At 36.6% G+C, this 27103-nt stretch overlaps 1 protein-coding gene across 6 annotated transcripts in view; it reads left to right on the top strand.

Moving 5' to 3' along the window:
* The window catches only part of BBX (BBX high mobility group box domain containing), a 126284-nt gene that overhangs the window by 41494 nt on the left and 57687 nt on the right, over positions 1 to 27103 (top strand). For 3 of the 6 annotated variants that reach the window (XM_070942707.1, XM_070942706.1, XM_070942710.1), the window contains exon 3: positions 4486 to 4537. The exons of 1 other annotated variant lie outside the window; for it this stretch is intronic. In XM_070942707.1, the coding sequence (XP_070798808.1) occupies positions 4535 to 4537 (3 nt within the window). In that variant the 5' untranslated portion in view covers positions 4486 to 4534. Of the gene's footprint in view, positions 1 to 4485; positions 4538 to 19485; positions 19550 to 27103 lie in introns of all 6 variants that reach the window. 2 more of the 6 variants (XM_070942708.1, XM_070942713.1) reach the window with 2 other exon arrangements.

Raw genomic sequence — 27103 nt, 5'->3', positions numbered from 1 at the left:
AGATACCCACACAACTTCATCAAAAAGTCATTGACCACTCAACCCAATACAGCACAAGCAACACAAACCCTAAAAGAATTGCACGCACTGATTCCATGTGGTTGTAGTAGTCTGTTGATAGTTTCTGAGATATTCTTGATGAATCAGTGCAGCACACAAGCCAACTAAAACCTTTCAAAACATCCTAAACAAACCAAAAGACCCAGCAACCCCAGAAGAAAAAACAGGAGTCATCTACAACATACAATGTAAGAACCAACTAAAGTTTCAATTGGGAAAATATGACAATCCTAGACCAGGCCAAGTTCAAAAATGCCAGGGAATTTCTAGAAGCCTGGCATTCTGATAAATTAACAATAGACACATAGATATTAACAACATCTATAGACTATGCAAAAGAGACAATCAACCAACCCAAAAGAGAACAAAAAGACACTAGAATCTCTCCACCAGTAATCAGCCCCAGATCAGCATACATTATCTCCAAGGTAACTTCGGACCAACAATGAATAAGCCAGGATTGTCAAACTCAAGACCCGCCAGCCAGATCTGGCCTGCGGGATGCTTAAATCTGGCCCACGAGCCCAGCCTAAAAATAGCAAAGGACTGGCCCGCAGTGCCTTTGGCAACCAAAATGGGGTACGGGACAGTGATGAAATTTGAACCGGTTTACTACTGGTTCGCTGGCTGCGCATGCGCAGTGCACACCACGCACGCCAAAAGGAGAATGTGATAAGTAGAACGCGCACGGCGGTGATCAGCTGTGGCGCACAATTTATTTATTTTTTTACTTTTAAAAGCATTTTTTTACAACCTATTTGGCAGAATAGGTTGTAAAAAAATGCTTTTAAAAGTAAAAAAAAGAGGCTCTGACAATCAGGCAACTCAACTGGGATCTTCAGAGCCTCTTTTTTACCTTTTAAAAGCATTTTTTTTACAACCTATTGGGCCGAATAGGTTGTTAAAAAAATGGTTTTAAAAGTAAAAAAAAAGGCTTTGACGATCAGGCAGCTCAGCTGGGATCTTCAGAGCCTTTTTTTACCTTTTAAAAGCATTTTTTTTACAACCTATTGGGCCGAATAGGTTGTTAAAAAAATGGTTTTAAAAGTAAAAAAAAAGGCTTTGACGATCAGGCAACTCAACTGGGATCATCAGAGCCTCTTTTTTTTACCTTTTAAAAGCATTTTTTAAAAGAAGCGGCAAGTGGGCGACCGGGCAATTGAGTGGGCATGGGCGGGAGGGCAGGGATTTTTGCTACTGGTTCTCCGAACGACTGCCACCATCGCTACCGGATCAGCTGATCCGGTCCAAACCAGGAACATTTCACCCCTGGGTGCATGTGCATCCCCCCCCCCCATTTTCAGCCTGGACAGCTTCCTGCAGCACCCTGCCAGCCAAAATGGGGCACGGGAAGTCACACGCCCCCCTGTGTGTGTTTGGCTGGCAGGGTGCTGCAGGAGGCCATCCAGGTCCATGTCCCCCCATACCCCATTTTGGCCAATAGGGTGCTGCAGGAAGTGTCCATCCCATCTGTCCCCCTTGGCCGGCCCATGGAGGAGAATTACAATGCTGATCCGGCCCTTCAAGAAATCCAGTTTGACACCCCTGAAGTAAGCAATACCCCAGTCAAGAAACTGTCAAAGAGCCATCAGCCCAACCAAAAAATCTTTAAGACCGCCCCCATCCACACAGATGACCAAGTCACCACCATATAAACTGACAGCAAACAAGCACTCCTTGCTAGCACTGATGAGGTTACCGAATCGGGGTAATGAAACTCCTAAGACAACAAACAAGCTCAGAGAGCACCAAGGACCCCTTAGTTTAAAATCTGGTAGTCCAAGTCTCCCTCTTTGTATCTTGTACAAGTCTTTTTGTTTGTTTATTTATTCATTCATCTTGTACAAATTTTGTTTGTTTATTTATTCATGTCCTGCCTTTATTATTTTTACAAATAAGGCGATAATTCACACAAGTCCAGAGGAAAAATTAAGTTGTATTACAGGTAACATTTAGTGACCACAATTAATCACTAAGCAAAGCAGTTACTAGATAGAAAATCACACGACTTCAACTGTGGTTTTGGTTGCCTCTTAACATCTCTTTGGAATGCTCATCCAACTGCTGGATAGTTAACAAAAATGGTATTTACATTTATTGGAGAGAAAGGAATAAGAAGAGAGTAATCACATTGAAAGCATTGCTCTAGTGCCAGCAGCTGCTCTTCTAATCACTTTATCTCTAATAAGTCTATTGGGACTGCCGTTGGCACATGGAAGGAAGATAGGGCAGGGAGGTGCCAAAGACAGGCATTGACAGGAGCAGAGACATAGGGTGTTTTGGTTTGCAGACTAGGATAGTGGTGGTTTGTTTGGCTGGAAAGGGATTTGTGTGGGAAGAAAGGGGGTTTCCAGGTATGCATATTGCAAGGAGTGCATCCAGTGGTGAAATCTGAACCAGTTTACTACCGGTTCACTGGCTGCGCATGCGCAGTGCGCACCACGCACCAAATGCGAGGTGCGCCCGTGCAGTGCATGCCAAAAGGCATGGGGTAGTAGAACAGTGTGCGGGGTGGGGGGGATTAGCTTTGCCATGCAGTCTTTTTTTTAACTTTTAAAAGCATTTTTTTTACAACCTATTCAGACGAATAGGTTGTGAAAAAAATGCTTTTAAAAGTTAAAAAAAAAAAAGGCTCTGATGATCCTGCAGCTCAGCTGGGAGCAAACAGGCGAGCGGGCGATTGGGTGTGCATGGGTGGGGGTATAGGGATTTTTGCTACCAGTTCTCCGAACCACCCGCCACTATCGCTACTGGATCAGCCGATCCGGTCCGAACCGGGAGCATTTCACCTTTGAGTGCATCTCTAGTCCAATATGAGCACTGGAAAATGGGAAGAAGCAGTGAAGGATAGAGCTTCCCCAAGAACCCTCTTGCATGTAGCCCCAACTCAAGCAGAGTGGCAAGGCTGTCTGGAACATTTATTCCTGCTTGACAACAGGCATCTGCTTCAAAAATACACCCAACATCTTCTGCATGTTTCTTCTTGAATGGTCTATGATCTAAAAGGACCCAAAATCCAATGGCAATGAGCAGAGTAAAAGGTGGTTCTGCAGCCACTGATCAAGCCGCGCTCCCTTTGCCGTACCCTATTTTTAGTCAAACTTTTCCTCACAGTGAAACATAAGAACTCCCTCTTTTTGTTAAGGCCAGTTAACTTTGTCAGTCTGCCGTGGCATAATATCCCTTCAGCGTGACTGCTGTGTCCCACGTCAAACTGTAGATTACATCATGACTGGCTGCATCTGAAGACATATATTGCTCCAGTATGTGATTTTTTAAATATAAACAATGCTGTGCTTCAGTGGTTAGATGGCCTAGACCAGTGATGGCTAACCTTTTTGCTGTCATGTGCCAAGAGCAGGGGGAGCATGGGGGGGGGTGTGCACCATGTGCCCAGACCCATAATTCAATGCTCTGCCCCGCCCTGCCCCCCCGCACATGCACACGCAAACCCTTGCCGACCCCCACTTTTGGCACACGATGGCACGGTGGGCCTGGTAGGCCTGTTTTTCACCCTCCCCAGGCTCCAGAGGCTTTCTAGGAGCCTAGGGAGGGTGAAAACAGCCTTCCCCACCCCCACGGAGGTCCTCTGGAGGCCGAAAACAGCCTGTTTCCCGGCTTCCGGTAGGCCCAGAAGGCCCGAAAATCAGATGACTGGCATGCGCATGAGCACTGGAGCTGAGCTAGGCAACACTTGCGTGCCCACAGATATGGCTCCGTGTGCCACCTGTGGCACGCGTGCCATAGGTTCGCCATCATGGGCCTAGACAGTTGTATTTGAACATAGATCTTTTTTAACATTTATATTTTATTGTGTTTTACTAATCTAGGTGAAATGTTAATATATAATGTTAGTCCATGTATGATAGGCCATACACTAAATAAACTTTCTCATGCAGTTCCTGCACCACCAAAATGGAAAAAGCTGGCTAGAGTCCTAAACTGGCACAGCCTAAACTGGCTGGTCAAATGCCTGTGGTGCCTTCTCTTTGCAAGCATGCAGGGGCAGAGACTCAAGATGCATACAATCTGCAATATAAAACAGGGCTGGAAAGACATCCCTTTGGAGCCTTACACATTCCTAATAATGTTTTGAACAGTAATACAGATCCCTAACCCTATCAGTTCATACGTATTAAAAAAAAACATCTTACTAGTAAACATAAGCATAATTCGACAGTTGGGTTACATTTAGCTTTCATAAAGTATCCATTAATTTCATTGTTTTGTGTCTGTGTTGTCTATGGTTTTAAATCAATCATTTCCTCAATCACAAAAATAGTGTTCTACCTGCAAATTTTAACATAATATACATTAATAGTATTTTTGAGGGTTTGTTAAAGTGTATTAGAAATTGCTAATTTATAATTGGATTTTAATGAAACAGCAGAAGATATTGACATAATATATTTTTACAAATTCTAGGAGGCGAAATTAAGGATGGGTAGAAAGGCTCTGCTAATCTGGTGAGGTGATGGTAAGTGTAAAGGCTGTTTGAATAGCAAGGAATTGATGTGACTTAGTTGTGTAGCAGCTGATTAGATATGTCATTAACATATTGTTAATTTAGGTATGTTATTAGCATGTCTAAATTTTGTCTATATTGATACTATTTTTTCAATCTCTTAGCTGTCAGTTTATTTTACATTATATTCTCTCCATTTGAACATGAATGCAGGAGAAGTAGTAAATTATCACCCCTAACGCAGTCCTGTTAAAAGTCCACCAATTTTTATCCTACTTTTGATCTTAATTGTTCACCACATACATGAAAGATGAAATGTAAAATCTACTACTAAAGGTAGACTGATCCATAGTTGTGCTGTGAAGAAATGATGTTTGGCCATTGGTATGAGGAAGAAATGAATAAAACATTAATAGAGAGTTTCAGAAAAGATTATTCCATGTTGAGATTATTCCATGAGAAACAAACTGAAAATAATCCCATCTTCATTCTGTTAGGTATAAGATGGGACATGGAGAAACAACTTCAGCTGTTCCTAAAGCATATGTCCTCAAATTCCTATATCATCTTTGTTAACCTGTTCTGAAATTTCTCAAATTTGTAAATATCCATCTGGAAATATGGTGCCCCAGTACATCAGGTGTGGATTCACCAATTCCAAATACAAAGGAATAATAACTTCATGTGTCTTTAATACAATGTTATACTTCTAATGCATCCCCAAACTGGATTAACTCTCTTCTGACAGCTTCTCACACTGCTGGCTTATGTTCATCTTATTGTCAATTCCTTTTATAATGTAGTATTTCCATATCATGATTCCATTTATATGTGTGTCCTACATGTTTTTTCCTAAATGTAATACCTTGCATCTTTACTTGTTAAATGACATCTTGATCCTGTCCATCCAGTTTGCCAACTTGTCCAGTTTAGGCTAGTTTGGTTTTGTCATTCTGGAAGTTGGCCAAGTCTCCCAATTTTATCATCCTCAAATCTGATAATGAGCCCATCAGTGTAATTATCCATGTCATTAATAAAAATATTAAATAATATTTACCTCAAGATAGATTGATGTAAAGCAGCAGCTATCTCTCAGAGCAGGTAGCTAGCCAGTTGGGCTACAACTCATCAGTGAGAATGTTGCATGGATTTTTTTGTCAGAAGATTTGCTGAAATCAAGGTGAATTATATTCACAGTATTCCCTTTGCCTACTGGAATAGTTACCCTGCCAAAGATCATTAGCAATCATTAAAAATTGTTTGTTTGTTTTTATTTATTTATTTAATATCCTGCCTTTATTATTTTTTATAAACAATTCAAAGTGCTGAACATATCTAATACTTCTTCCTCCTCCTATTTTCTCTACAAAATAACATTATGAGATGAGTTGGACTTGAGAGAGAGTGATTGGCCCAAGGTCACCAAGGAGACTTTCATGCCTAAAAATCACAGTCTCTGATTTCTAATCTTGTGCCTTAACTATTAGAGCAAATTGGCTGTTTAACTTTTAAAATACATCAAATAATATAGAATATAGAACCTTTTTCTATATTGTCTTAGTTGATCCCTTTTAAATATTGTGAAAACTATAAGTTGTCAGACCTGGAACCCATCTTTTACGTTTTACATCCAGATGTTGAAGGTTGAAGGATAGGCTCCTGGGCGAAAAGCCTTTTTAATTTTTCAAAGGCTTTTTGGCAGTCCATTGTCCAAGCAAGTGGTTGGTTGGGCTTTCGCTTCATTGGGGAAGACCCCGTTTTCCCCCAAAACGTCAGACCTGAAGGCCCAAACGTGAAAGATGGCTTCCAGGGCTAACACAAGTCATGAAATCTCATGCCTTTTAATAAAATGTGTTAGTTGAAAAAGATGTTAAGAGATTCTTCATATTATTATTATTATTATTATTATTATTATTATTATTATTATTATTATTATTATTATTATTATTATTATTATTTTGCTTCTTTCTAATACGCAGTAAAGGTCTTCACTAGCTATAAGCCTAACTATAGGGTGGGTTGAAGGTTATTACAAGGGTATTTTTGGAAGAAATAAGGATTAGTTCCAAGGATAAGATTGAAATTGTGAGCATTTGTCCATATAGTTGTCAGGATTGGACCTACCTTGATTACACTTAACAAGTAGGTATATTATTTAACCTATTAGAAGGATGCATATTTTCTGTTAGTGATTTGGACAGTGATTCATATTTACTAAATGGAGTGCATAGGTTGTATAAATAATAAAACCAGCTACAGTAGAGAGTTTTATAGGTTTTCACAAATTTGCCTTGCAGTTATAAAGGCTTTCAAAGCAATGATCTGGTTTTCCACTAAGTAGTCTCAGTGATATGCACTTTTCTGGATGGCATTAGCTAAACCATAAACAGATAACTGACAAAGGTAAATCTGAAAGCAGAGATTCTGAAACCAAAATAAATGTGTAAAAAGAACTTGAATGATAGAAATACATAAAGATTTTCAGCTCTATTATTGATTGCTGTTGGATTAAAACATTCCTGGAATTATCTGCAGAGAATTTAAGGCAAAATTATGATATAGTGAACATTTATTTTCTTCATTTGCCCCAGTTAGACTTATCAGAAAGAAGCATGCTGTCTTCAACATGAGTTCATTTTCCAGAAATTGATTTCATTTAGTATTGTCAACTTCACATTACTTGACCATGTTGTGGCCTAATAGAATCATCTCAATTCCATATAAACTTTAGAATTATATGTCTCACTCATATTCATTTTGCTACAGTAAAAGATGTATTCTGATTTATTTAATTCTAGGCATTCTTAATTAGGATAAAACTCTATAGATAACCCTCTGGGAACATAAAGGGAAAACAAACAGGATAAAATTATAGTGGACAGATAAATTAAATCTGCTTATTTTTACTTGGATAAAAATTGAGTTTACTAGAGTTTAATTACTCATAAATTGTATATAATTGTATATCCAGTCATTATATCTATTTTAAAATATATATTTGAAGGAAAATTGTAAAACTCAGAAAAATGCTCTTCCCATTGTTTTATGTGAACAGTAAATGTTGATATCCATGTACATGGCAGCTAACTTTTATATGAACATTACTCTTAACATGGCTATGTATTTATATACATACTTGTGCCTAGATAATTTTCTGTAGGTTAACAATATCAAAAGTAAATGTAGGAAATACAAAAATAATGCAAAGACGCTTCATTAGCGTGAAGTTAAGGTACGAAGTTAGAACTGGGCACATATTCACACAGAATTTTGCAAGATAAGGACTAGGCTGATTTTTCATTGCTCTGCATTTTTATGGTATTCCCATTTGCTACATGACTTAGGTAAATATGTGCCTTTAGGCCCTCATTGGAAACAACTTATAAAGCAGCTGGATGAGACTGAAAAATAAACAATCCATGGTTGCTTTGATTTGAAGATGGGAACCCTGGCACAGGACTTTTCATTTCTAGGTTCTTTTTCTTTTTATCAATTTATCCAGCACTTGCTACAATACTCCAAAAATATAATAAAAATCTCTCTTCCACAAACAATGGATCCAAGATGCACCGATGAAGGCTGCCTCAGTGAAATGCTCTCTAATGGTTTCTTTATTTTTAATTATTTTCTGCGACTCACTATGGATTTTTTACTCACGAGACCATCTGCTAAGAATTAAGCAACGTTTCTTTAAGGAGCAACTTTCTGTGATTTTAACACAAGAAGAAGCAATTTTCCCGGAGTTATGGATTACCAAGAAAACCAAATGGAGATGAGGTAAAAGGGTGGGAATTTTACACAAGCTAAGAAATAGGGGGAATAGAACTGCTCTGCCTTCGATCTTCCTGGCAAATATACGCTCACTTGCTAACAAGATGGATGAAATACTCCTTTTAAACAGATGCAACTCTGATTTTCACAGCGCAGCTGCCTTATGCTTTATTGAAACCTGATGATATTGATGACAATAGCATGCAAATTCCAGGATTTCAGATACATAGAGCAGACAATCGTAGAATCATCAGGTAAAAAGAACGGAGGAGGATTATGCTTATATATCGACAACAGCTGGTCTCAGGATATAACTATAATATATAAATTCTGTGATGAAAACTTAAGAGTCTTTACTTATCAATTGTAAACCATTTTACTGTCCACGCGAGTTCTCCTCATTTCTACTAATTGCTGTTTATGCCCCCCCACAAGCCTGGGTAAACAAGGCATTATAAACTCTAGCTGACCAGATTATGGAAGCTGAAGCCAAATACACCGATTCACTGGCCATTATTAGGGGAGATCTAAATAAAGCAAACTTAAGGAAAGAGCTACCAAAATACTTTCAGCATGTCAATTGTCCCACTAGAAGCAAGAATACTTTAGACCATTGCTACACAACACTAAAATAAGCTTACCGGTCTTTACCACAAGCAGCTGTGGGACCCTCTGATCATTGCATGATTTACCTTGTACCTGCTTACAGGCAAAGACTTAAAACTACAAAACCAACAAATCAGTGAAGACCTAGACTGAGGCGGCAAAGTTAAAGCTACAAGCCTGCCTTGACTGCACTGATTGGAATGTTTTCGAAAGTACCTCTGCAGACTTAGATAAACTCACAGATACTGTAACATCATATGTCAGCTTCTGTGAAGACCTATGTGTACCAACCAGGAACTTGCGAATATACAATAACAACAAATATTGGTTCACAGCTAAACTTAAGCAGTTACGTCATTCCAAAGAGGAAGCCTAAAGAAAAGGTGATAAAATGCTGTACAATCAGGCCAGAAATGTATTAACAAGGGAGAACAGAGCAGCAAAAAGAAGCTACTCTAAAAAGCTAAAGAATCAGTTCTCAACAAATAAACTGGCAAACATGGAAAACTCTTAAAAATATCACCGGTTATGGCAAACCTCCTTCCCAGGCTGAAGGAAATCAACAACTGACGGATGACATGAACGTGTTTTACTGTAGGTTTGAAAGGAAATTACAGCAACCTATCTCCACAACCCCCATCTCAGACACACTAACAACAGCCAAGCCTCCTACTACTGACCCCATCCCATTGGGTTCACAACCCCTAGTGATTACAGAAAAGGAAGTGCAAGACCTATTTCACAGACAAAAGCCAGGAAAAGCTCCAGGCCCAGACAAGGTAAAGATCCTTCTTGCTTAAAAGTTTGTGCTGATCAATTGGCCCCCATCTTCACCTGTATCGTCAATAAATCGCTAGAGATGTGCTATGTTCCTTCTTGCTTCAAACACTCTATCATCATCCCAGTGCCGAAGAAGCCCACCATCAAGAAACTGAACGACTCCAGACCATTTGTTCTAACATCTGTAGTTATGAAAACCTTTGAAAGGCTAGTGCTGTCTCACTTGAAAACTATCACGGATCTGCTGTTAGACCCCCTGCAATTTGCATACCAAGAAAATAGATCAACAGATGATGCTGTTAATATGGCTCTGCACTACATCCTACAATATCTTGAGTATCCAAAAACCTATGCAAGGGTCCTCTTCGTAGATTTTAGTTCAGCATTCAACACCATCATTCCAGACTTTCTTCTAACTAAACTAAATCAGCTAGCGGTACCTGAACACACTTGTAAATGGATCATAAGCTTCTTAACAGACAGGAAGCATCAGGTGAAGCTAAGCAGAATCACATCAGATACCTTTACAATTAGCACAGCTAGCCAAGGCTGTGTGCTCTCTCCACTTCTCTTCTCTCTATATACCAATGACTGCATCTCAAATGATCCATCTGTTAAACTAATGAAGTTCGCAGATAACACAATAGTGATTGGTCTCATTCGAGACTGATGTATCCGCATATAGACGGAAGATTGAACAGCTAGCCTCGTGGTGCAACCAGAACAATCTGGAACTGAACAAACTCAAAACTGTAGAAATGGTGGTGGACTTTAGGAGAAACCCCCCATACTTTTACAATACTAGACAACACGGTATCAACAGTGGAGACCTTCAAATTTCTAGGTTCCACCATATCTCACGACCTAAAATGGACACCCAACATCAAAAACATCATCAAAAAAGCATAACAAATAATGTTCTTTCTGTGCCAACTCAGAAAGCTCAAACTGCCTAAAGAGCTGCTGATAACAGTTCTACAGAGGAATTATTGAGTCTGTCATCTGCACGTCTATAACTGTCTGGTTTGATTCTACAACCCAACAAGACAGACACAGACTTCAGAGGATAATTAGAACTGCAGAAAAAACAATTACTACCAACCTGCCTTCCATTGAGGACCTATATACTGCACGAGTCAAAAAGTGGGCTGTGAAAATATTTACAGACCTCTCGCATCCTGGACATAAATTATTTCAACTCCTACCCTCAAAATGACACTATAGAGCACATAAACACCAGAATAACTAGACACAAGAATAGTTTTTTCCCGAACGCCATCACTCTGCTAAACAAATAATTCCCTCAATACTGTCAAAGTAGTTACTAAGTCTGCATTACCATTAATCTTCTCATCGTTCCTATCACCCATCTCCTCCCACTTATGACTGTATGACTGTAACCTTGTTGCTGGTATCCGTAAGATTTATATTGACTGTTTACCTATGACTATCATTAAGTGTTGTACCTTATGATTCTTGACGAATGTATCTTTTCTTTTATGTACACCGAGAGCATATGCACCAAGACAAATTCCTTGCGTTTCTAATAACACTTGGCCAATAAAGAATTCTGTTCTATTCTAAACAATTATACAGTTTTAGTATCTTCAGTTTTGTAATGATTGTTCTTCTAGGACTTTAGTTAACAAATGTACTGGAAACCTACATACCTGTAGTTCAAGTTGCTTTCAGTATAATATGAATGTCTTCAGTGATTCAGTTTGGAGGATGAGCCAATTGTCTAATAATGTATATTTTAATGGCCACTAAACATTCAATGAAAGAGTGACTGGGTTATTATTGTTTATGTTAGCAATGCTATTGGTATGTTAGTAATGCAGTATTCTTCAATTTAGCAGCTAAGCATGCCTTGTCTATGCTTCATTCTTCCTCTGCTCATTTTTTGCTTGCTCCACCCCATTCTTCTGTATACTGCTGAAATCACTTTCATGTATTTATAAAAGCTGGTCAGAAACTAATGGTCCATGTTTGAAATAATTTTTTCCATAGCTCTAGCAATCATTTTAATGTCTGATTTTGCTTGTTACTGACAAACTCACACTACTCCCTTGTAAAGTTTTTATGATTAAAAATCATAAAACAAGCGATATCCTAATTACCTTGCTTGCCATAAGGCTACAAACAGAATTATAGAATTTTGCACTAAAAACATTTTTAACAAGTTGAATCTAAAATAGGTTAGATACGTTACTGGCTGGAGTCAAAGTGTACTGTGTGCCTAAGTCTGCAACCCGATACACTGTAAGTGGGTGGTGCTAACTTTTGCAGAGTGGAGGGTTACGTACAGTGGATGGGATTGCAGACTTAATCTGGATCGGGCATGATTTTGACTACAAAAAAAGGATGATAGAAGTTCTCTTCATCTTCCAGTTGCTATCTTTGAGGCTAACAGAAGGTCTGACAATGGCCACATAAATGTTTATACAAGATACTACTTGAAATATGCCAAGGATGCCATAAACTTCTGGGACTTACCAGATTTCACTTCCAAGTTGTGGTAGTTGAAGTCTCGCAGAAATGGTTCTTTACTGCAAGTCCTAGAGTCCAGGGAAGTTCCCACTGAGTAGCCAGGCGGCCAAAATAACAGCAGGATCCCTAACTTGTCTTTTATGTCCTACTTTCACATATAAGTTCTCATAGCTGAATATTTTAGGACCAGCATTCCCAATCACAGAAAGACTGTCTCTACTGATCAGCACATGCTGCAACTATGGCATCAAGAAACTGATGGACATTCAAACAGTCCTATAGTAGATACTTTGTGTATCTACATGAATTTGAAAGTAGGAAAATTTATGCATATTCTTTTGTGTACTTTATTAAACTGACACGAGTATTGATTTTGTCAAAATAAAAAAAGATCATTATAGTTGAAATTGGTTGATTAAAAAGCATATGTGGTAAAAGAAATAGGATCAAGAATGAATGGCTGATGAATATATGTTGATTGAATTCAAGGTGAATAACTAGTATGAAAGAAGTCAGCTGAAGTGGTTTGGTCAATTAGAGAAAATGAACAATATTAAAACTGGAAAACAAATTTGTAAAGAAAAAGAGTGCATCTATTGAAAGAAAGGGGGAGACTGAAAAAGGTTTGGATAGGTGAGGTTGATGAAATCCCAAATAGTGAGTAAAAACTATGTATAAATTTGTGTATAGGCATAGTAAAATTAGTTTGGTAAAAAGATACTGAATACTATTGGCAAATTATATTTAGTTTTTCTTTTATTTTCTATTTACTACCTTTACTACCTTTTATTTACTACTTATTTGGGGAGGGGACTTTATATTTATATATACTGCCATAGTTTTAAAAGCAGAAAATATTTCAAAAAAGTCACTTTGTTAGTCTGCAGATTATAGAAAAACTATCAGCACATTAAGGTTTTGATAAGCTGTGCTATGTATTTGTTTACTTAATAGATTTTTTTGTCTTCCCAAATCAGGGAATAAGAACATGATATCAGGGAATATGCTTCCTGGTATGAAGCACAAAATTCTTTGTGTGAAATATACATCAATAGAAATGCATAAAACATCCACAGTATGTTATTTACCCATTTTTATAAAATAAAGAGATACTTGTAGACACCAATATTATGTTAGGCCACCAGAGGTCTCTTGTTCTCTTTTGCTGAAAACTACATATAGATAAAATAACTTCACTGTACAAAAAAGAGAGATTATCTGCAAACTATATGTCACTGTTTGGAGAGAGAATTCTGCTGTGGCAGGCAAGTTTATTTTGCTGCCTGGAGAAATGCCTGTTTGAGGACCCTTTAGTCAGAATTCAAAATTTCCTCACATATAAAGAAACCACCTATACAGTTGTCCCCAAACAATAGTTCCCTTGTGTGCTCAAATTGTCCCACTATGAACATAATGCAAAAACTTAGGTCTCTGGAGAAGGATCTAATGCTAGAAAAGGTGGAACTAAAGAGAAGGACAACCAGCAGCAAGGGGGATGAACTCAATTACAGTGGCAATGATGTATTTTAGAAGATCTGAAGGGTATATTGGCTCCTGGACCACTCTGGAAAATCCTATGTGGTCACTGAGAGCCAGCACCAACTTGATGGCACATAATCTCCAGCAACTATATTGTTATTTCTGTTGTTCGTTCAGCCAGTTATCCTTTCCATAAGGAAACTGTTCCTTCTTTCAAGAATAATATTGGAATGTATTTTATAAAATCTTCAGCCTATATTATGTAACATTTTAAATATACATACAAAGAATTTCAGTTTAACCTAACAATACATCTACAAAAACAGTTACATTAAAGGTAAAGGTTCCCCTCGCACACATGTGCTAGTCGTTCCTGACTCTAGGGGGCGGTGCTCATCTCTGTTTCAAAGCTGAAGAGTCAGCGCTGTCTGAAGACGTCTTCGTGGTCATGGCTGGCATGACTAAACGGCAAAGGTGCACGGAACGGTGTTACCTTCCTACCAAAGGTGGTCCCTATTTTTCTTGCATTTTTTACGTGCTTTTGAACTGCTAGGTTGACAGAAGCTGAGACCCTTACGCAGCAGTAGGGATTCAAACAGCTGAACTGCTGACCTTTCGATCGACAAGCTCAGCATTTTAGCTGAAAATAATAGAAAATTGTGTAACTGCTAGTGAAAAAAAGGGTTTTCTATTTATACATTTTAAAGTAAGATTTCTTGTTGAATTGAATTAAAATGCTGTTTAGTGATGTAACAGAATCCTTTACTAGCAAAGTAAATTCTCCTTGTTACAGGGTGAGTGGAAGCACCATTGAAAGATCAAATTAGGGACAGATCATCATGGAGAAACTTTAGGTGGTCGCTAACAGTCAACATTGACTTGATGGCATATAATCAATAATTCTTTTCAGAAAATCTTTGTAATTCAGTGATTCAGAAAACAATTCTATGGAATTGTTTTTAAATTGGAAAATGTGGTGCTTTCACATATTCATTATGATATTTATTGGTAAGCCATCTAAATATTTGTTAACAATATTACTAATTGAGAGAGAAAAAAAACTGGCAATCCAAGAGGGAATTAATTAGGATTTGCAAAGCATTCAAAAGAAGCACTTCACAGTTTTTGTTCATACAAACTATGCACTACATCTTGAAGCATTAAAGTTGTCATCAACTTCAGAAGGGTGGTAAAGCCGCTTCAGAGGCTGTTGCTGGCTATGTATTTGTGTTTGTGCATGCATAACTGTTTCATTGGTAATCCCACCACAAATATTACCTTTGCAGAATAGAAATACTCTACAAAGTAGCCATGTAAGTGTCCCAAAGAACATTACTGTTTTAATGCAATAAACATTGTTCTACTCATAGATTGTAAAGCACTTCTTTCAACTACATTGTATACCCTATTGAGTTTTAAATAGTGTTAATTCTTAATTTCTTCACTTATTTCAACATTTCCCATATGTGAGGTGAGTCTATTCTTCTTTTGTTCAAATTCATCATGCAATTCAACATATTTTATTGTAATTTTAATTAATATAAATCTAAATAGGTAGTGGTACTAAATTTCCTCCTCTAAAACTGACTAAAGGTTAGAAACCTGCAAATGATTCCTGTAGCTGAAGATGTCCAAGTAGCTGGAAGTCATGTATCCGTTCCAGCATGGAATGACGCAGCTCTAATAACTGGTATCATTCTTAATTAAAATGCAAACTGGCAGGAAATAGAGAATGACACCCATGCAAGTCACTGATAACGGTATTAAGAGATTAACTCATTCTTGAAACCACAGAAAGGTTTAAATTTTAGTGAAGTGCCAGCTTTATACAGGTGAAAGTCGAAAAATTAGAATATAGTGCAAAAGTTCATTTATTTCAGTAATGCAACTTAAAAGGTGAAACTAATATATGAGATAGACTCATTACATGCAAAGCGAGATAGTTCAAGCCTTGATTTGTCATACTTTTGATGATTATGGCTTACAGCTCATGAAAACCCCAAATTCACAATCTCAGAAAATTAGAATATTGTGAAAAGGTTCAATATTCTAGGCTCAAAGTGTCCCACTCTAGTCAGCTAATTAAGCCATAACACCTGCAAAGGGTTCCTGAGCCTTTAAATGGTCTCTCAGTCTGGTTCAGTAGGAATCACAATCATGGGAAAGACTGCTGACCTGACAGTTGTGCAGAAAACCATCATTGACACCCTCCATAAGGAGGGAAAGCCTCAAAAGGTAATTGCAAAAGAAGCTGGATGTTCCCAAAGTGCTGTATCAAAGCACATTAATAGAAAGTTATATGGAAGGGAAAAGTGTGGAAGAAAATGATGCACAAGCAGCAGGGATGACCGCAGCCTGGAGAGGATTGTCAGGAAAAGGCCATTCAAAAGTGTTGGGGACTTTCACAAGGAGTGGACTGAGGCTGGAGTCAGTGAATCGAGCCACCACACACAGACGGATCCTGGACATGGGCTTCAAATGTCATATTCCTCTTGTCAAGCCGCTCCTGAACAACAAACAATGTCAGAAGCATCTTATCTGGGGTAAAGAAAAAAACTGGTCTGTTGCTCAGTGGTCCAAATGATGAGAGCAACTTTTGCATCTCATTTGGAAACCAAGGACCCAGAGTCTGGAGAAGAATGGAGAGGCACACACTGCAAGATGCTTGAAGTCCAGTGTGAAGTTTCCACAGTCTGTGTTGATTTGGGGAGCCATGTCATCTGCTGGTATTGGTCCACTATGCTTCATTAAGTCAGGGTCAACGCAGCCGTCTACCAGGAGATTTTGGAGCACTTCATGCTTCCTTCCGCAGACGAGCTTTATGGGGATGCTGACTTCATTTTCCAGCAGGACTTGGCACCTGCCAACACTGCCAAAAGTACCAAAACCTGGTTCAATGACCATGGGATTACTGTGCTTGATTGGCCAGCAAACTCGCCTGACCTGAACCCCATAGAGAATCTATGGGGCATTGCCAAGAGAAAGATGAGAGACATGAGACCGAACAATGCAGAAGAGCTGAAGACTGCTATTGAAGCATCCTGGTCTTCCATAACACCTCAGCAGTGCCACAGGGTGATAGCATCTATGCCATGCCACATTGAGGCAGTAATTGATGCAAAAGGGGCCCCAATTAAGTACTGAGTACATATGCATGCTTATACTTTTCAGAGGTCCGATATTGTTCTATGTACAATCCTTGTTTTATTGATTTCATGTAATATTCTAATTTTCTGAGATTGTGAATTTGGGGTTTTCATGAGCTGTAAGCCATAATCATCAACATTATGACAAATCAAGGCTTGAACTATCTCGTTTTGCATGTAATGAGTCTATCTCATGTATTAGTTTCACCTTTTAAGTTGCATTACTGAAATAAATGAACTTTTGCACGATATTCTAATTTTTCGAGTTTCACCTGTAATCCAATCAATTCTGTAGATACATACTCATAAGAAAACTACCCTAATTTATTTATAAGAAATTATTAATAATAATTAATATCTGAATGTCTGGCATGGTTGAGATATCATGATATATAAAAAAGAAAGTCCCGTTTCTTTTTCATCTGCTTATCCATCAAACCTAAAAGAAAAACCTCCAGTTCAGTGATACATTTACTCTAAGAATTCTCTGAATTAAAGTACATATCTGATCCCAATAACTATTAGCCTTCTTACATAGCCACCAAAGATGATGAAAAAGTGTCTTCAGAGAGGTTACATTGCCAACATATGTTTAACATACCAATTATACTTCTTTGATGATGTATCAGGTGTTAAATATCAACATACATCATCTTGAAAAATTCTCTTTAAATTATAATTCAAAGTGGATTTCAGTTCCTTCCATATAATCTCCCACTGACTTAGCATTATATTTTATCCAAAAAAATTTGCTCACTTAATCATAAAATCTTTAACATTGATCTTACATATTCAAATAAATGTTTATACATCTTGGCAACAAGATGCTCATCGTTAGTATACTAATCCAGTTCAAATTAAGTTTTCTTATTTGTAAAAACAAAATTCTTATCTGAATTACATCTTTCTAACAGTTGAACATAAACAAACAATTGACAATTAAAATCCTCCTTTTCAAGTTGTTCCCTAGTTTTTTATTTAAAGTCTCTTTCAAAAAGTCAATAAAACTGCTTAAGTCAGCCAAATTTGTGTAGATTTCATTTTCCTCTCAAAAGCTTATTGGGGTGACAATCATAGAGGAATTTTGGAAGTCAATCTCAGTTTATTCCAAACATTCAGTACTGCATGAAAATCTCTATTAACTCTATTATGGTTAATCTCTTAACTCTTATTATGATTTGTCATACCATAGATAGGCATGACACTCAAATCTCGAACCATATCCTTTCATATCCAGTAACCTTATATTTTTTCAAAGTGATCCAGTCTTTCATCCATACCAAACAGCAAGCAGGAAAATACAATTGTGAATCATATAAGCCTAACCTTATCTTTTTTATATATCTTGCAACAATTTATGTTTAATTTCCCCTTGCTATAAAAACGTTTAAGTAGGTTGTTATTGATATTGATGACAGCAAAAAGTACAGATGTTGATGTCTGCAAAAAGACAAACCTATTGAGTAATGTCTGTTTTACATCATATTACTGACAGAAATCTGTTTTATTAGGTGGAAGTTATGCATATGTGTGATATTTGATTTTCTTCCCTTCAACTGTATCCGACTTTCGGAGTCCGCCTGGACAAGTCCATGCAATTTCCTTAGCAAAATGGTTTGCCATTGCCTGCTTTCTAGGGCTGAGAAAGACTGACTAGCCCACAGTCACCCATTTGGCTCTGTGCTTAAGGCTGGACTAGAACTCCAGGTCTTCCGGTTTATAGCCTGATACTTTAATCACAATCCAAAAGTGAATTGTGAAATATAGTAGTAATTCAAAGGGGGAGAAACTATTGAAGTTTTGATGTGCATTTAAACTGGAAGCCTTAATTTCCCCTCCAAACAAATAAGGCAGTGTTCTAGAACCTTGAACTTGAAATATTCTAGATCACAATGTGCAAAGTGGTGAGGATTCCTGTATGTTTAGCTGAATAGATTTCTTTAGACAGCAATAGATAAAAGAGTCATTGTGATAGCTTCATCAGTATAATATTGCTATGGCGTACTTGAGACAGACTATGTAAGTTGCTAAATCAAGCCAAATATATATTTTTTACAATATTAGTATAGCCTTTTGCAAATTGATATCAACCAAGTAAATTGAGTTTCTCAGAATTATCAGCCAACAGCATATCAATCAGCCATGCTCAGCGGGAATTCTGAAATAAGTTGTCCCAATATATCAGGCTACAATAAACAAGAAAGTAATTTTTTATATTCTACTTTCTGTGAGCAAAAGCAAAATTAAAAAAAATATACTTAAATATTTATTCAAGGTGCAATTTCTTATTTTTTATCTGATAATTTTCCTATCAGAGAGCTGTGCCTATCTACCGTATATCATTTTTAAAAATACATATGCTATAATTTACCATTTTTCTACAGTAATAAATAAAATTTCAGATGAAAGGTTATTGTTTTCTAATATATATTTACAAACATAATTACAAAACTGACTTAGTTGTGTTTAACTGTTGAATGTGAGTGCCCTACGTATTAGATGAAGAATTCAACAGATTGAAGTAATATCCTATTACTTCTTACATGGGAATCAACCCATTGAATCACTAGGTTTTACTTGCAAATAGATATTTATAGGAGGTTATTTTATGTAAGAGATATGCATGGTGGACCTAGAAGAAATAGTGATCTAATAATGTACATTTGCTTACTGGAGATCTCTCTTCAGTCCCTTTAGCACATGGAATCCTTCACAGATACTACTGTACATTGCTGTTCTGGATGAGTGGAAGGTAAATGTATTTTTTTTTATGAAGTTCTATTACAGAAGTCAACATATTTACTTAAAAGTCTGTAGAGATTCTCAGTCATCCAGGTCATGGTTGTCCAAAAGGTGCTTTTTCAGGAGGCAACTGGACTTCCTTGTTTTTCTTTTGAAATTGTTTCTATCCCCCACTATCCTGTCAGAGCTGAAGAAACTTCTTGGATGAGAAGCGAAACATCTTCAAAAGAAAAACAAAGTCCAGTTGCCTCCTGAAAAAGCACCTATGAGACAACATATTTACTTGTTACAAAGTAAGCATATATCACCTCATATATTTTTATGCCACTTTCTAACTTCATCTATTTATCTGTACATTGCTTACAACTGAAGCTTTTGAAAAAAAATGACGGGGACAACTCAGTTATTTATAAAACTAAACCTTATGGCAGGCAGAAATACCTTTAAAGTGGTGTTTCTCAAACCTTTTCCTTCCATACCCAAAACTGCATTTCAGAATGTTTTCTTTTACCCAATATAGGTAAAACTTTTTAAGTCAATTTAAATGTCCCTGTTGTGATTGGGTAATGGGTTTGTATGTTTTTACCCAAAGAAAAAAAACATTTTACCTAATTGAGGGTAATTTACCTAGGTTTAGGGAAAACCTTTTAAGCTAACAAAGATAATGTTAAATTTGCTTTCTACTGAGTCAAACATAGCTGATAAACTCCATTTATAGCAAAGAATTTTGTGAAGACATCTGTAAGAGGGTCTCCAATACTCAAACTTTGAGTTTTGGAGAAACTTCTTGAGATTGCCATGAATAGCCAAGAAAAAAAACAAATGGTTCATCAAAAAAAATCAACCTAAAGTTCTTACTTGAAGCATAAGTGATCAAGTTTAATTTATCCTGCTTTGGACACATTAAAATGACTGCTCTCTGGAGAAGTCTACAATAGTGAATGGGAAAAGTGAAAGGAAAAGAAAAAAGATGATGAGCAGGAATTTATTTGGACTCAGTTGCAGCAGTGATAGGTGCACCATTGGAAAACCTGATCAACCAGATTGAGAACATATCCTCCTTTAGAAAATGTCTCTGGTTGCTAAGAGTTAAAACTGACCTCATGACTCATAATCATCAAAGTACACACTTTGGAAAAGACTAGGACAGTGGCTCTCAACCTTCCTAATGCTGCGACCCTTTAATACAGTTCCTCATGTGGTGACCCCCAACAATAAAATTATTCCTAAAACCATTGAAAATATTTGTTTTCCGATGGTCTTAGGCGACCCCTGTGAAAGGGTCATTCGACCCCCAAAGGGGTCCCAACCCACGGGTTGAGAACCACTGGACTAGGACATTACATGAGCATAGCACTTACCTGCTATTAATTAAATTCTCTTTTTTTCAGGTTTTCATGCAATGTAGAAAAATGTTACAATACTTTAATGAGTCTGTTCATTAATTTTAATGCAGCTCTTGAAACAGCTACAAACAGGTTACTTTGATAAATAGCAAAGAATTGTATGCTTGCATAAGATTCTTTCCTGACTTGTATTTCTTCCTAATCATTTTATATTTTGTTTATTTGTTTTCAATGTTAAGGCATAGGCTTTTCTGTATATATTGAAACCATCATCCAGACAAAAGAGTTAGGGAAATTTTTAATACTTTAAATAATAGTCCATAAGGATACTGTAGGATGGGAAAATGTAGACATTGCTGGGCATAAAAGAAAAAGAAAAACTGAAAATAATTAGAATGGGAAACGTATGTATTGCCCTATAAGTAAGTTTTGAACAGAAGTTTTACATTTTTGGGTGCATTTTTTATTTTGAAACAAATAAGATAATTATGCTAATTAAATATTCACAAATATGTTAGTTTTTTAAGAATATAAATATAAAATCACCACTAGGTGGCACCTAATTCTCACACAATATAATTGACACTGTTTTACTGTAGTTGTTACTAGCTGTTAAGAAAACAAATTTAAATGACTGAAAAGATAAATGTCTGCTTTTAAAATACTGCATTAGTATTTTTCAGCACTACTTTTCTGTAACTAATGTGTAATTGTCTAAAATGTTTTGTTAGCCTCAAAACAAAACAAAAGATAAAAATTATTACTTCTTTTCTAGCAGCACAGTAATGTCAAATAACAGAAGTAGATTTTTTTAAAAGTAATTTTATCCATAGTTATTTTTTTATATATGCATCACTTGAGCTCTTTCAACAAAATTATTTATTAAGTGCATATACAAAAATGTAAATATTTTTATCTGGTCATTTAGAAACCCTCCATTAGAGGGCATTGGGGTAAAGCACCTAATTATGTAGATTAGAGCTCTATACATTTTAGAATAAGGCCTTTTCCAGCAATGCTCAAAAAAGCAGTCTGTGTTTGCATTGAGGAAATGCAGTAGCATAGATGGAAAGGCTCTAATTATGTATTTATCTTAATGTGCATTCAGTCTGAAGGAAAAAGAGTTTGCAAAAGAGGAACAAGAGGAAAAGCGAAGCTTTTTGTAACAATATATCTGCCCTCAAGTTATGAGGAATTTAACAGATGTATTAGATTCTAAGAAATGGAAGCATCAGGAGAGATGGTGTGTACCAAAAGAGAGTAGTATTCTCATAGTGGTAGCTTTTTTACACAACCAATAAATTTATAATCTAAAATTAGATTATAAATCCATATCATACATTGTAGGTGTTCTATTTCAGATACACTACTGGGCATTCAAGTTTGAATCGTCATGGATAAAAACAAAATGTAGATATTCTAAGAATTTTTGGAATGAGTTAAGGAAATAAATGGGCAATCTGACTCTGGAAACATGATTAGGTATCAGAACTAAGTTATCAATAAGATCACAAGGGACATAATAAAAAATGAAATCAGAGTGCTGAACAACAACAACCAAAAAAATCTAAATAGGCAGAAAAACAATATATTCTAAACATGAGTATAACACAGAAAGGCAGTGGTGAGATGTAAAATTTGTTACTACCGGTTCTGTGGGTGTGGCTTGGTGGGGGGGGTTAATGTGACTGAGTGGGCGTGGCCAACTTTTTTTTTTTAACTTTTAAAACCATTTTTTCTACAACCTCTTCGGCCAAAGAGGTTGTTAAAACATGCTTTTAAAAGCCTCTGATGATCAGGCAACTCAGCTGGGATTGTCAGAGGCTTTTAAAAACATTTTTTCTACAACCTCTTGGGCCGAAGAGGTTGTAGAAAAAATGCTTTTAAAAGCCTCTGATGATCCCAGCTGAGCCACGCAATCATCAGAGGCTTTTTTTTTTTTTTTTTACTTTTAAAAGGATTTTTTCGGCCAAAGAGGTTGCAGAAAAAATGCTTTTAAAAATAAAAAAAGCCTCTGATGATCGCGTGGCTCAGCTGGGCATGGGGGGGGGGCAGGGATTTTTGTTACCAGTTCTCTGAACCAGCCGCCGCCCTTGCTACCGGATCAGGTGATCCAGTCCGAACCGGGAGCATTTCAACCCTGCAGAAAAGCCTTGAAAAGACTGTCCATTAGTATCTCTCTCAAATCTATTGATGTGGGGAGAGGGGATAACAATAGATATAGTCTAGCTAATGAAGAGACATTTAAAATTATTTGATTTATAAATCAATGTTTAACTAGGTTTTTCTTGTTGTTCAGTTGTTAAGTCATGTCCAACTCTTGCAACCCCATGGACCATAGCACGCAGGCCCCCTGTTCTCCACTTTCTCCTGGAAATTGCCTAAATTCATGTTTAACCAAGTGCAGCCTGCTAATGATGAAATGAATTGTGGGAATATTACTTTGATATATTAGGAAATAAGCAATACTTGTAATTTTATTCTTCTAGTCAAGATTCTGGATTGGTTAATCAAGTTGTTTTCTATATCAATTTATTACCAAAATGGTGATTAGAAAATAGATAAAATATAAAATGAGGAACTCCACTTCTGTTTTTTTTCCCTTCTGTTTAGTACAGGTGCCCATTAACCTGTTTCAAACTTAAACCTTTGCCAGAGATAACATAAATCTACCCGAGTAGAACCCAATTCTGTGCCTTCAACAAGACAATAAACTATATTGTATTTAAAGCAAGTTATAAATCATTTACGAATATGCTTTCCATTGTTTGATTATCTTTAGTTTTTCTTTATTTGGGCCTTGACCAATATTCTTTCAATACAACTGTACTGTTAATTGCTTGGGTTTTGGATTTATTATTTGTCTGCCTTGATTAAGTTATATAGTTCTTAATGGCATCAATTACGGACATCTCTCAGCATTACATGACAGACGTGGGTTCTAAATTTTTTTACTAACGGTTCTGTGGGTGTGGCTTATTTTGTGGCCGTGGCTTGGAGGTCATATGACTGGGTAGGCGTGGCTAGCTGGTCATGTGACCGGGTGGCCATGGCTATGTGTATAGGGACTACTCAGAGGGCTGAAAAAAGTCATTTCTGACAGGTCCTCGCACTTTTGACCGGTCCTCGCACTTATGACTGGTCATCATTTATGCCCATTGTAGCATTCTTAACAACAGTGTCACTCATTTCACAACTGCTTCTCTTCACCATCGTGACAAGATAGGGCAAAAAACGTAAAATGTGAGGACAGTCGTAAGTTCGAGGACTGGCCAAAAGTGCGAGGACCAGTCAAAAATAATTCTTTCAGCCCTCTGAGTAATCCATATGCACAAAAGGATACAGCAATAGAGAGGGATGAAGAAAGGAGAAGAGAAGGGAGGAAGGAAGGGAAGGGAAATTAGAGTAGGAGTGAGGGTAAGAGAGGGAGGAAGAGAGGAGAAGGAGAAAGGAAGAGGAAGTAGGGACGAGAAGAAGAGGGGGGAAGAGAAAGTAAGAAGGAAAGAAAAGAGAGAGGTGGTAGGTTTGAGGAGAAAGATTGCTGTACAATAAAAAAGATGAAAGGGAAGAAAGGCAACCCCAAACAAATATAAAGATATTAAGATAAAGAATGAATTGTTAAACTTTAAAGAATAAAAGAGAACAAATATGAATAAATAGCAATAATTAGAAACACACATACAAACATACAATGTATTTTCTTTGAACAGAGTATTTGGCCGGTTCACAAATTTAAACAGTGTTTAGTCATTTCAATTAAATTTACGATTTCTATATTTCTTTTTTGCCATATTTATTCCTCATCTATTTTTTTAAAAAACCAATATTACCCTTCATCCTCATCTCTAATCTTAATCAAATTCAATTTTTCCCTTTTATTCTATATTATACCCCTTCCCATTGTCATCTATTTTTATATCCATCCTCACATTGGTTAATTATGTAATATTACAGTTGTTTAATACAAATTCAACATTTTAATATAAATCAATTAGTTATATAACTATCTTTTTTGTATATTAATCAATATGAACATGAATATTCCAATTATTTCCATGCAATCCAATTTCTTACAAATCAATTATATTTACCAATAATAATAAACCCAATAATTTCTCCCATATATTCCTCCAAACCACAACTTAACCATTTCTGCTTTCAACACAATATACAATTAATAGTATCTCAATTATTACAATTCCCTAGTTAAATAGAGCTTTTTTTCTTTTGTGTTTTAAAATCTTGAACTCTCCTCTTTTGCCCTAAATTTCCCATTGTTTGCACCTACCTTTTTTTGGTGAGCAAAAAGAAAAAGAAATCTCTCCCTGACTCATTTTGTCACGTTGCACCAGAGCCTGCTTTACTTTCAGTTTCGTTTTTTCATCAGCTGTAGGACGGCCCTTTGAAGCCCTGTGGCAAGAGTTTAAACAGTTTTTTTCCCTCTAGCCATCAGCTGGGACTCAGGAGGCAGCAATAGATTGGGGGTGGGGCCAAATAAAAGGTAAGAATAACGCGGGGGGGTGGAGGGGCGGGGGGGAGAACTGGTTCGGTGATGTCATATCGTCACCGCTACCGGCTCGCGGGAACCGGTGCGAACCGGGAGCAACCCACCACTGTTACATGACCATTCTAAAATAATTTAAAATTTTCTTGAAATTTAGATGTTTAGTTCCTTTATGATAGTTATGTATAAGTCTGACAATTATTTGAACTGTAAATGAACTGGAAGTTTCATTGCTTATTTATTTAGTGTGGTAAAAATTAAATGCACATTCCTAAACTATTAATTAGCTACTTCCTTCTCACTTTGTCAAAACAACTCTTTTATTTAGTAATAAGCTGCAGTGAAGCGAATTGTTGGAATATCTCTTTAAAATATTAGTTCCTTTTAAAAATATCTGTTACAAAACTAAACAAACACATTACCCCCCTGATTTTAAACTGTGGAAAGAATGAAATAACAGTCTTAAAATGGAAAGAAAACATGATACTCAGGAAAAAAAACCAAGGGACAGTTTTCCTTTTCTGTTACTTACTTATGGTAACTCAATTTATTGTTCTTCTCTGCTGGCAAACTGTAACCATTTGCTCACAGCACGTTCCCCATTAGGCCATTAATTCTGTAAAAGTTAGAAATGCTTATTACTAGCTGTCTGCTGTGAAACAGTAGAGAATTGATTCACTGTCTGGTCAATAATTGGTACCAAGTAAATGAGCATTTTTCTTTTTTTACATTTCATAAATTGACTTGAATAACCTAGTTATCCTAGAGCTAAGATCCCAATTAAAATTAACTGTTCTATTAATATTAAATATCTATCTTGTTATTAAATCAAACAATGGATAAAATCATATATAAGGACATAAACATAGGTTTTGCATTTTATCAGTACAACATTATTGTTCTTGCAGTTACTGTCTTCCATAAAAATACTTGAATAGTACAAATAGTACAATGTATAAATAATAATTTATACTAGATAGATAGATAGATAGATAGATAGATAGATAGATAGATAGATAGATAGAAAGCAGGGTGGATAAAAATCAATGATTTTTTTAAAAAAATCAAAAAAATCAGATTTATAATATAATATATATATATTATTTATATTATATATAATTTACATATTATTTATATGTAATAGTACAAATAGTACAATGCTGCTACTCTACAAAAAGACCTTGACTATGTGTCAGAATGCTCAAACAATTGGCAACTCCAAATCTCAACCAACAAATGCTCTGTCTTACACACTGGCAAAAAAAAATCAGAACACAAAATACAAGCTGGACGGATACGATCTAACGGACGACCCTCACTCTGTCAAAGACCTTGGAGTACTCATCTCAAATGATCTACGTGCCAGAGCTCACTGTAATAGCATTGCTAAAAAAGCATTAAGAGTTGTTAACCTAATCTTGCGTTGCTTCTTCTCCGGTAATATTGAACTGCAAACTAGGGCATAAAAAACTTTTGCCAGACCAGTTCTTGAATACAGCTCATCTGTCTGGAACCCACAGTGCATATCGTACATTAATACAATCGAACGAGTCCAGAGATATTTCACAAGAAGAGTCCTCCACTCTTCTGCTTGCAACAAAATACCTTATGCCACCAGACTCGAAATTTTGGGCTTAGACAACTTAGAACTTTGCCGTCTTTGGTCTGATCTAAGCATAGTACATAAAAACATCTGCTACAATGTCCTACCAGC

This window comes from Pituophis catenifer, unplaced genomic scaffold (assembly GCF_029215685.1).
Source record: "Pituophis catenifer annectens isolate HBS135680 unplaced genomic scaffold, rPitCat1.0.hap2 SCAF_4, whole genome shotgun sequence".
Classification (NCBI taxonomy): Eukaryota; Metazoa; Chordata; class Lepidosauria; order Squamata; family Colubridae; genus Pituophis; species Pituophis catenifer.
Note: the sequence above shows the minus strand (reverse complement) of the source record. Positions and strands in the feature narration are given on the sequence as shown.